We start from the raw sequence: 12597 nt of genomic DNA on the forward strand, positions 1-12597 counted from the left end.
GAGCACCCCTCTTGTGTAGAAGGGCTGAGAAAGCAGGGGATGTTCAGCCTGGAGAAGAGAAGGCTCCAGGGAGACCTCATTGCAGCCTTTCAGTACTTAAAGGGGAGAGGGACTCTTTAATTGGATAGATATTGATAGGACAAAGGGGAATGGTATTAACCTAAAAGAGGAAAGATTTAGATTAGACATTAGGAAAAAATCCTTCCCTGTAAGGGCAGTGAGGCACTGGACAGGTTGTCCAGAGAAGCTGTGGATGCCTCATCCCTGGAGGTGTTCAGTGCCAGGCTGGATGGGGCTTTGAGCAACCTGGTCTAGTGGAAGGTGATCTGGCCTGTGGCAGGTGGGTTGGAACTAGGTGATCTTTAAGGTCCCTTCCACTGTTCTATGAATCTGTGATTCTACGAAATATGTCCCTGCTCACTTGGCAGTTTAAATCAAAGGTAGATCTTGAAGAAAATAATAATAAGCAAAACAACGTCAAGGCTCAACCATAAGAATACAATAGGTATCTATGGAAATAATGGGGAAATTAACAATTTAGTCATGCCAGAATTTGATGTATAAAGGTTTAATTCCTCTAAAGCTGACATCATAAGACAATCCAATGCCTGAGAGAAGATGGGAATGAAAGGGTGGATTGTCAGTGGTTGTCAGTAGTAGGAAGATGCTCACTACAAGAAGTGAAGGAAAAGGATCAATGGAATTAAACACCGTGACAAGAATTTGCTGAAACTTGCAAGGAAAGGTGTTAATTTAGGTAATGATAGGGTGTGGGAGCCTCATTATTTAAATCTTCACTTTTTCATCAAGACTGCCGGAATGAAAGGGTTTGTAGGTGCCTATCACAGTTGGAACTTTCAGGATTAGCACAGTTGTAGAAACAAAGCAGCTCTCTACTGGTTAACTGTGTGTTTTTGACCTTAAGAGTTACCTTTAAGAGACAAAAAGGTGGTTTGAATTCATGGGGCACAAAGAATTACACTTTTATTCTTCCTACACACATATATATTTATAAATTGAGTGTGACCAGAAGTGAGAATCTGAATCCAAAGCTATATAACAAATATTTGTTTCACAGTAACCACTCCCATATTGTTTAATAAATCTGTTAATGTTCTGTAAGTGATTTTTACAGGTTATTTTACATCTTTATTCTTAACCAAAGCAGCAACCCCCTTAGACTAAAGGACTGTTTGATGTGACCTTTTTTACTTACAGCATTTCTAATTGCACTGAGTTTATGAACTATGGGTTGTTTTATTTACATCCTAAGCATGAGGGAACTAATTTAATGTACTTATTACCTAAAAAAAAAAAAAAGAAAAAAAAAAAAGAAAAAAAAAAGAAAAAAATGATAAAGCATTTCATTTCAACCCAGGGCAGCAGAATAATTTCCATTTCATTTTGTACTTACAAAAATTTCATAACCTTTCCTTTCTTCACATGGTACTTAAACCAAGAATTCAGTACTATATTGCAGAAATTTTACAAGTACTGCATGCAGATCTATATTGAGTAATATATCAGCCTCTAAATAATGAGCAATTAAGTAAACTCTCTCCTCCTCTCCCTCCCCCACTGCAAGTGATCTTTATAATGAAATGCATCCCGGTAACAACTCCATTGACTGTTAAAAGAGGGATGGATGAAGCCAATCTAATTAAGGTTTTAAAGGTTCTATTTCACACAGTGACTAAAATTATGCACCAACTATATCCTGTAAGTTTCTGTTCCTGTATTTTTATATTTTTTCTTCCATGCTCACCGTTTGCAATAATTACAGTGAAAAGGTGGCTTTGAACTATGTTTAATGAGACTTCTGAATAATGTTTGTCTGGAACATGTCAGGTGGTATAAGTGTAAGTGAGTCTAACAATTGCCAGAATTTCCTGATGCCTGTGGAAGGGACATATCCTATGATCTTATCCAAAGATGCTTTCTGTGAATAGTAAGCCACTTAGTTAGGTAAAAGACTATATTTCTTGTTATTTGTTTGTTTTTTACTGTGACACTGTAACTTCTGGGCATTTTGTAAAAATGTACAGTTATGTAGTCTACATATGAAAGCCTAGAGCTATTATGTCATTTCAGTGGCATTTAAAAGAAGGGGGATGAAATCTTCACCTTTTGACCTCCCTTCTTTAATGATACTGGAGGACCAGAGATGTACTGTAATACTGGTGAAGGACATAGCAACACATTACAGATAGCAGAAACATTAGAAAATGCACTGTAAGGACAACTCAACCAGCCTTGTACAGATAGCTCAGAGAAGGATTTATTTGCTTTGGTCCAGCTAAGCCAGCATGCTTAAGTGTAAAAACTTACTAGGTGCAGGTCAGAGCTGAGAGGTTTTAGTGATGTTGCCTTCAAGACAAGAAGTGATTTAAAAACCTGGATACTGAGCAATGTTTTTCAGAGACCCAAATGAATGTCTGTCTAGCAGCTGGCTCAAGCTAAGTTATGCCAGAACTAAGATGAAACTAATAAAATCAGGCAGACTTATGTTTACTCTGTATAACTGGGTACCTTTGCATGTATTTCTAGGGTGTTGTGCTGAACCATGTGAGCTAGCTCTTTGCAGAGCTGATATGAGTCCACAGGGCTTATTATCTGAGGCTCTATGCTGTGAGAGAGCAGCTAAATTGCTCCTGGACCTCAGCTAGCTGTGGAAGCAACCCGCCTACATTTACATAGTGCTGTCCTTAAGCAAAGCAAGTGTGGAATGACCTTAGTTTCTGTACATTCATAACCTGATGAATTGCCCATCAAAAAAGAATAGTTTCTATATAAAGATCCACATATCCGAGTTAATATGGAACCAATGTTCCTTTAAATTGCCTCTCATGAAAAGGACTTCCTGTACTACACGTGTTGATTATTTGGTAAACTTTTACATACTTGGAGATCTGAAACTATTATCTCTGCTGGAAACTAATGTCAGGTCCTTCAGTCTTAAGAACTGTGATGATGGATTGTTTCCTGTCCCTTATAAACAGATGACATTTTAAAATTCATCAATTTTCTTTCTGCAACAAACCTGGCAAGCTCATAAACATCCTTCACAACCTCTCCTATTAGTGCTTGCCTATGGAGGATTGATACTTCTCCAGAGTTTTAATTCATTTTTTGTTAAGACACTGTGCTTTAATCCTGGGTTGGTACTGACAGGCTCCAGACTCTAAAGATTCTAGAAAAGCAGATCTCAGACGGCAGTATTATTAACTGCTGCCATTTGAACTGCCATTTAACAACACTGTTGTCTCAAGTCTGGGACATGCTGAACCTTTGCTGTTAGAGACCCTCTGGACTCACTCCATGCTGAACTAAGACCTCCAAATCAGTCCCATGTCGAATGTGAAGGACAAGAGAGGAGCAGTCCAGCAGATATTGTGGTGCCTTCTGAGTGATATTTGAGTGTGTATCTCTTAGACAAATTATTCATGATCTGCTCTATCAGACAAAGGTCACATTTACCAGGAAAAATATTCTTCTGAATGCACTTGCTACTTTGATGCTTTTCTTTCCACATAGTCAAAAGAAAAGAGGAAAGCAATCAAAATTATTCATAAAGTAAGTAACATTATGACAGGTTACAATATTGCAATATTTAACCAGTATATTACAGCTTTCTGAATCATTGAGCCTTGAAGTGTTTATCTGCACTAGCAGAAAAATACCTCAAAGAAAGAAAAATGTTGAAGAACATTACCTCGTTAATAAAGGCACATGCGACCATATTATTTCCTGAAAAGGGCCAGTGTATGTGAAAAAGAAACATCAGGAAAATACATGTATATCGGTGATAATGCTGGGATAGTAATAGCTATGGCAAATATACTTTTTCACTATCAGCTGAGTACTATTCTGCATTTATATTAAGACCAAAGACACAGGATAGGCTTACAAGATGGGATGTGTCTTCATTTCATTAATGGAAAAATTGAACACGAGGAAATTTTTTTTTTTTTTTTAAGTCTAAGACAAGCTGGTGGAGAAGGGCTGTAACAGAAGCAAAATCTGCCTCCTGTCTGCCAGTTTTATATACACAAATTTCAACAATTGTCTTTGGAGGCATTAAAAGGCATTCCACCTTAGCCATGCTTCAGTGGTGAAGGGAGAGGGGGAAGAAAATTAAAGCTCTTTCTGACGCTCAGCCCTAAGAAAGAGACAAATATCACAGAATGACTTTCCTCTGTTTTTCTGATCAAAAGACTATTTCTAATTTCTACACATAGCACTAAGTAGTAATATTTCGCAACCATCATTCATTTCCATGGTAACATCCCTTGATATTACAAGCAGTTAATTATGCCGTTGCTGTGTGGTACACTGTGTGTGTTATTTACAGAAATAGATAAACATTTAATGAAAGCATCTTTGAATATATGAACAAAATAAAAAACCGCTGTTCTATCCCTGTGGTCTTCCCTCATGCACTATGCAAAGAAAATATAATATTAGCTGTTATTTGCTGAAACCTATAGAAAACACAATGTTCTTGGTAAAGAAATGTGATAACTTTCTATGACAAAGGAGAATTCTGACTGAGATTTTAATTAAACAAAATTATTTTCTAAAAAGATATCATATAAAGATACACTTGGTATAACTGGATTTGATATAAATAGACTATAAATTACTAGGTATTCAAAACAGAACAAATGTCTTCATAGTTATCTTGATTATACCAGTGCTATAATGCAACATATCTGTCATGAAGAAACTGTCCTTGACTGTCATCAAGATCCCTCTTGTAAGTGAAAGAACATTCTATTGTTTGATTGTTCTAATTTATAGTGTAAATTGAATAGCTCTGTGGTGAATGGTCACTGGATATCCAATTTCATAAGCTAGAATTAACGTTGTTTTGTTAAACAGTGACCTGCAAATGTAATGCAGTCAATACAGGAAAAAAGAGTATAAATCAAGTAATGAAGTTTGCAAAAACTGCCTTAAACAGCCATCTAAAAATGTTTTCAATAAGAACTTTATTGAATTTAAAAAGTAGAACTTAGACTGAAAAAAAGTCAAATAACAACAAATGAATTTTAACATAATCAAATACAAGGAACACATATGGAAATAAACATTTTCTAACTATGCCAACAGGATAAAATACTGTGCTTAGAAAGCTGTGATTCACAAAATTTTAAAGGTCATAGTGGATTATCACCTCAACCTACCACTGTCTCAAAGTGCACTAATGTGATGCTGCACTAAATATGTTTAAAAAGAGGAATATTATGTAAAAGTAGACAGATGACCTTCCCTTTGTTAAATGACCACTTTGCTGAGCCTACTGCTAGTACAGGTTATTGTGATCTGATTAATACACTACAAAAAACATGTGGAAACCCTGAAAAATTGAAAGGAAGACCACAAAGATGACCTGGTGTAAAAAGCAACCCAAAGTAAAGACACTGTTGAGAGATTATTTGATCACTTTATATAGCTAAGATACATGAGGATTTTCAATCTTGCTATCAAGAAAGCTGCAAGAGCCAAAGGCTGGGTCATGAAATCAGAAAAACTCAGCCTTACAGGAAGAAATAACATCCTTAAGTGTCCCAAAGATTACAAGAGGAGCAATATAATTCATTATTATCTGTTCTGTTGTCTCAGAAATGAAGTCATTTTCATGGGTAAGAGATACCTGAAGGAGTACCGGACTAGTTGCAACATCAGCCCTTGCTAACCTTTCCTCTGACCCAGAAATGACCACGTATTTTCTGAGTTTTATTTTGCTGCCATTCCCTCAAGCCCCGAGAAGTGATGGATACAGGAGATAATCCTCAGCGGGTGCTCTCTGGTGCTACAGAGAATCCATTTTCTTGGGCAGTCTGATGGCACATGCTGCTCAGATCACCAGGATGAATGTGACTGACAGATTTCAGGTCATACGGGCTAATACCATGGTGGTTCTATTTCTGCCTTCTCATGGGTCATCTGACAGCTCATCTGGAGACACCTAAACTCTTCAGTTTGCTATGAAAGCAAGAACTGGGAATGTTGGAGCCATCTCAGCACCACAACATTACTCTCATCCTAAATCCAAGTCACACACCATACCAGCTACTAGGAGGAAAGTTAACTCTATCCTAGCTAAAATCAGGACACATGCATAACTGTTAATCTTTACAGGATTTAAATGCATTAGTCTAACCCAAGTTTATAAAGTTAAGAGCCCACGGTGTTGACAAGATGTGCAGGAATACTGTGAAGAAGTTCAGGGAGTGAACTAGGAGAAACTAGGCTGGAGGGCTCTGGAAGCAGTGCTGGTACACCCAGTGCACACCCACAGCCAGAGGTGCACAGGAGGTTGTTTGTCCTGTCCTTCATGGGTAGTAAACAGCTCCATGCTGCTTTTGGGAGAATACTGGCCCCAAAAGTAGGCCAAGAAAGAAACTTTAACTTTTTTTCTTGATACACTGTTCTTTCCCTCATTATTTCAGTAGCAAATAATGCCTTGAGCTTGCCTCCAGTCTCATCACTGCCCAGATGCCCTCACAGAAGCAATACACTACACCAGAATAAACCTGTTGGGCTTAGAGGTTTACACTTGGCTTTTGAAGGCTGTGATTCCAAACTTCAAATAATACAGTATTTATAGCTTTTCCTAGGATCGTAACAGTGGCTACTAAAATTATACAGACACTCACATAAAAGAAAATGAAAATACAAGTACAACGTGGCTTTCACATCTGATATTTTTGATCTGGTAAATTTAGGTGTCATATATTTAGTTCTACCCACTGAAACACTCAACTTCAAATTATTTTGCTTGGACTGTGATGTTGTAGGCTATAAACAAATCTTAAAATTATTGCAGTCGTGCCTTGATTTCTTAACAACAGTGCTTTCTGCACATAACTAAATATAGTAACTTTTGGACTTTGGTTCAACACAGTTTAAAAATGCTGCTTTTATCAAAGCCTAGCTAAGTATATTTATAACTGAATTGACTGAAGCTTTTTGTTTACTTTCTCTGATTTGTCTTGGCAACATATAAATCAAATTACAGATTAGCGTCTTTGTTGATTATTTTCCTAATAGAACTCCTACCTTAATATATTTCTCCTGGTCTAAGCAAAATACTACAAAGTAGTCTGCCTACAGTAGCACATTTTTACATAAAGAAGGTGATCGGCATAGACCATGCAGGTGTTAGATTTAATGAAAGTATATGAATTTTATACAGCTATCACTACATGCACCAAGTATCATTCTGGGACTACTGAACTGCAAACGGGCTTACAAAATGAGCTGTGAGTTCTAGCAAGCCTCTTACAAGAAAATAAATCTTAAGAACAAAGACCATCTGTGCTAAAACGCCTCTAATTTTTTCTTAGCATCATCAGTGGCTAACACACTCTCAAATTTAAAGGTATGACAGAATGAAGGTACCATGGTTGGCAGAATCTGATAGAACAACTGGGTACATTAATTTAATTTTCGTTATGACTTCTAAAATAATATGCACTGTACTACATAAATATTATTTCAGTTGTAATACAAACATCAGAAGAGCCTTCGCAAAGATTAGCAGGCTAATAGAGGATACTGCACTTACCAAGGTGTGTGTTCATCATCTTCGCACAATATTTGCACATGGCTTCCAAGTCATTTAGCTGTCCTTGTAGAAATGAAATTTGGGCCTCCAATTCCTCTTCCTACAAATAAAACATTATTAGCATTTTTAAACAAACAAACACCTTTTTATGATATACAGTAAGATTGGTAATCTAACCCTTGACATGTTTAGATGTCTTCAAATTCTTTGTTTCTTCAGCAAATTTTGGAAATAAAAAGAATTACCTCCAGATGTATTTATTAAAAGACTTAATAATTTAAAAGTCTTGTTATTTCATGGAAATAGGGTTTGGTCTTAAAGTTTAAATCTTTTTAACACTACCCTTTTTCTCATTTAAAGAATCTAAGAAAAAACTGCTTACGTTCTCCTACGTTATCCATGAAAGGTTAAGAGTTCTTATTTCTTTTCCAGAAAAACAGTACAACAGCAACAGTTGAAAAAAAATATCAAGGAGAAAAATACACACTTCTGGCAGAGTAATTTTAACAGCAATCCTTTTGACAGCTCAGAAAAATTCCTTTTTCTTTTAAGGTGTACATTTCATGAGATCTAATGCCACACTTCTAGGGTGCACTACTATTATAAATTTTGGCATATTTATTTGAGTCACACATCATGCTCTACCTGTTTTAAAAACCTGCACTTCTATGCCAAGGCAATTGCAATTACACAAAACTTCTTATACATTGTTTAGGTGAAAACTATTTGCAGCTCACATACTGTAAAACAGTTACTTTGAATTATCAATTTGTTTAATAAGGATACATCAAGAGTAATTTAAAATACAAATTTTAAAAACAGATTCTTGATTTTAAGGCCTCACTTTAAGCTACAAGAGCTGTATATGCAATGGAAACTACCTCTCTTTTAATGCCTTTGTTTGCTATTTACAATTGCATCCAGTCTTGACTTAATGACCATATGGCAGAGAAAGTCATCACTTTTTAAGAAAAAAACCTTTTTAAGAAAAAAGCTTAAACACAGAGTATCAAGCAATTTTGTTTTGTTTAATTTAAGAATGCAATTGAATTCAGAAATATAAAGGCAAAGCAGCATTTCAGCATGCTCTTTTTCTTAGGACTTTCAGTCTTATCATACCCTTGTTTGATGGGGATTGCTGAACATAAGTGTGAATTACATTTCAAATGAAAAAATTCCCAAACTGATCAGCCTGAATCAATCTTGATTTAAACATACAAGTGATCTTAATCTTTATCACAAACTGAGACACAGAGGCAAGAAAAGGAAACTTAGCAGTAATACAGCATATATCCAAACGCAATTGAAAAAAACAGTAGCATTTTGCAAGATCCAGTAATATCACTTTCTCCTTATGCACTTTTTCCTCATGCCTATAGCCTGCTAAATATAAAAGAAATATTATTTTTCTTTATTATTTCTCTGTGTTAATAAACCCTCATACTCTTGTCAATTTAAGCCTCAAAGGGACTGATTTGATATTGGCAATTTCTGGGTTCTGAAAGACTAACCTCATTTAAAGGCTGCAGTTCTGTCACAGCCCATACAAGCTCTTCAAGCAATGTCCCTGCAGAAGACCTTTTCCTACTACATATAGAAATCTAACAATTGGAAGAAATAATCTACCATAATTTTTAAATTGCCAGTTCACTACAAATCTAGCTATAATACGGAGAAAGGAAACAGTGTTTGAGTATTTTCCTATTAAAAAATCTATTTCCTAAAAACACTAGTCAGTAATGGAAAACCACTATCTCCTACACCTGAATAAAAAAAAATAATTTCACATAATTTAAATTTTCATGTTTCCCACACTGTTTTTTCTTATTCATGGATCACAACAGCAGTAAATTGATTTTTAAATGTTTCTGGACAGCTCAATCCACTTGAGCAGATTACAAAACTAACCTTTTCAACTGTACAAGAGTACCCCTTCCTTTGGCATGGGAGACTGGTGCTGAGTACACCACTCCTTCAGCTCATTTGGAATCCAGCATGGGCTGCAGAAGCTTTCAGCATACCCAGTGCTTACAAAGGAAGGCACTGTGGCCAGGAACTCACAGACAGTGCAAGAGGTTTCTTGCCAAGTGGGAAATCTTGCAAAAGGCTGAGTGAATGCACTTTGAGCTTCTTATTTATCTGGCACCCTCAGGAAAGGCACCAAGGAGTGCTGCCAGCAGGATGAGCAAATAAGCAAGGCTGTTAACTTGGCATTTGACACACAAGAGACCCAGATGTACTGTTTGCATAAGAAGACAACACCCAAATGGTGGTGACATGCGACACGACATAACTCCTGCCCTTGCTGGGCCCGTCACCTGCAGTGCTGTGCCAACCTCTGTGCATATGGAGCCCTGTTTGCTGTGTTTGAGTAGCTGCAGTAGGTGAGGAGCAGCTAGTGCATTTTGCTGCACTGGGAATGACAAAGAGGAGACTGACAAGATCTTTCAAGGTGCGAAAGTTTATGCCACTGGCAGGGAAGGTGCAACTGAGGCTTGACGGAATGGGAAAAAGACATGCACTCCTAAGGGAATGGAAACTGGAGGCTTGTGACTTCTGGCAGCAGGGAGGCTGGCCAATGGTGCAGAGCCCAGGCAGCAGATGAGATGAACAAGCTCCCTCAGAGGGACAGGACTGGACACCATATCAGAGAGCCTCCAAGACAAAGTAATCGGTGGCAGTGAGTGGTTGGTGACTTTCTTTGGGTATGCCAGCCAGACCCATTGCCTAGGAGGGCTTGTTGCTTGCCTGGACTGTCAATTTGTGGTGTTGCATTAAGACTATTTGGGGTAACATAATGTTCTAATTTCTTTCTGCTTTTTCATGCAGACACCAATTAGGCAGTGATATGAAACCATTTTACCTCAAAAGCGACTGTAGGGCTCTTGGGCAAGGGTGAATGGGACAAGAATCCATTTATCTTTTCTCTTTAATCCTGTGGCAAAGGGAAAAGCCTGGCTAGCAGGAGGTATATCCAACAGACCACACATATGGCTATATATTTGCTGGCACTAGCAGGGCTTCACCTACTTCAATTGTGACACCTCATTTGATGAGGAAGGACAATTTATAAAGAGAATAGAGGCACCTGGCAAAGACAGGGAAGAACATCTTTGTTAACAGGCTTGCTAATCTAGTGCAAAAGACTAAAAGTTTAATTTGCCATAGAACAGGGACCTAATCCAGAAATACATGAAGAAGCAGCACTTATGGAGAAGGTATTCAGAAGGCCCACTTGGCTGAGCAAGGAGTTTCTTAATGAACTAAAATGATAAAAGCATATATTGAAATGGAAATTGTGGAAATGGAAAGCCCATGTGTGGAAACAATGACAGGAAACAAAGGACAAGCACACAAGATTTGCTTGGACACAGGAACAACACTAGGAAGGACAAAGTCCAGCTGGAGCTACAATTAATGTGGGACATTAAAGGGTCACAAGAAGGAATTTTACAAGTATGGTAGCAGCAAAAGGAGGTTCAAAGAAGATGTCCATCTATTACTTATTAGGGGAGATAACAAAATGCCAGATGATATGGAAGAGTCTGCAGCAATACCATTTTTGCCTATAGCTTTTTAGGCCAAGTCTGCTGCTAGACCTCTGCATGTCCAGCTTGGAAAGGTATGGCTATGAGTGGGAGAGCAATAATTTGATGAATACACAAAGAAGCCAAATGTGTTCACATATATGGAATCAAATGAGATGCATACATGGGTGCTGAAAGAGCTGATGATGTGATTGTAACACAACTTGCTATCATCCATGAAGAATCATTGCTACTACAGGACAACCTTGATGACTGAAGAAAGGTTAATTTTACATTCATATTAAAGAAAAGTGCGAAGGAGGATCTAAGAAACTGCCTCACCTTAGTCCTGGAATTCATGGAGCATGTCCTCTTGGAAACAATTTCCAACATGCAAAGGACAAGAGAATAATCAAGAGAAGTCAACAAGGATTTACCAAGTGCAAATCACACTTGACCTGCTATGATGAAATGACTGATCATGCGGATGAAGGGAGAGAAGTGGATGCAATATACTCTGACTTTATGTAGGCTTTTAACACATTTCCAAAAGTTTAATCATTTACAACACGAGGAAGAATGGACTGGACAAAAGCATTGTAGATGGGCTGAAAATTGGTCAGCCCCCACCGAAGCTCAAATGGTTAAGTCAATGGCATTACATCCAGTTAGCGGTTGGAAATGAGCACAGTAACTCATGGACTGCTACAGAGATACTGATTAGTATCTTCAGCAACAGCTCATATGAGGGGGCACAATGCATACTCAGTAGATTTTCAGGTGATGCAAAACGGGGAGGTGTCAGAACTGCAATTCAGAAAGACCATGAGACACTGGAGGCCTAAGCAAAAGAAACATTTCTGAGGTTTCTGTTTAAGAAACTTAAAGAAGTGCAAAATTCTGCAACTGAGAAGAAAAAGCAATGCAGCAGTATAGACAGGAAAGGAACTAGCTATGTTTCAGGCCTGTTGAAAAGGCTACGTAGGCTACAGTGGCTGCTGGGTTGAATGTGAACTAACAAAGCACTACCCTCACAAGCAGTGCAAATAGTGCTCTGGGCTGCCTAAGGAGGAATGTGTGGTCAGCAGATACAGGAAAGTCACTATCCACCTCTATTCAGTGCTCTTGAGGCCTTGCCTTGAGTAATACTTTAGGCCATCAGCTCAAGGACGCTGGAGAAACTGGAGTAGGTCCAATGCAGGGCTACTGTGGTGGTTACAGGTCTGAAGGACAGGCTGAGGGAGCTGGGCTTACTACGGCAAACAGGAGGTTAAGGGGATTACTGGGAGCCTGCAATTACAAGGAGTTACAACGATGATGTAATCAAATTCTCAGCAGTGGCAGAAGACACAGAAGGCCAAAAATTGTCTCTTGGAAGGTTCAAATCGGTCATTAGGAAAATGTTTTTCTTTAGGAGAGTGGTGCAGCAATGGAAGAGGTTACTCACAGAAGTGGTAGAGTTCCTATTCAAAGCCACTGACCTGATCCAATATTAGT

The 12597-nt window shown here is 38.0% G+C and overlaps 1 protein-coding gene across 5 annotated transcripts in view; it reads right to left on the reverse strand.

The window, feature by feature from the left end:
• Nucleotides 1–12597, reverse strand: part of TBC1D5 (TBC1 domain family member 5) — a 318604-nt gene that overhangs the window by 19166 nt on the left and 286841 nt on the right. For all 5 annotated transcript variants that reach the window (XM_032183435.1, XM_032183438.1, XM_032183436.1 and 2 more), the window contains one exon: nt 7574–7673. In XM_032183435.1, coding sequence (XP_032039326.1) covers nt 7574–7673 — 100 coding nt within the window. The remainder of the gene's footprint in view (nt 1–7573; nt 7674–12597) is intronic.

This window comes from Aythya fuligula, chromosome 2, assembly GCF_009819795.1.
Source record: "Aythya fuligula isolate bAytFul2 chromosome 2, bAytFul2.pri, whole genome shotgun sequence".
Lineage (NCBI taxonomy): Eukaryota > Metazoa > Chordata > Aves > Anseriformes > Anatidae > Aythya > Aythya fuligula.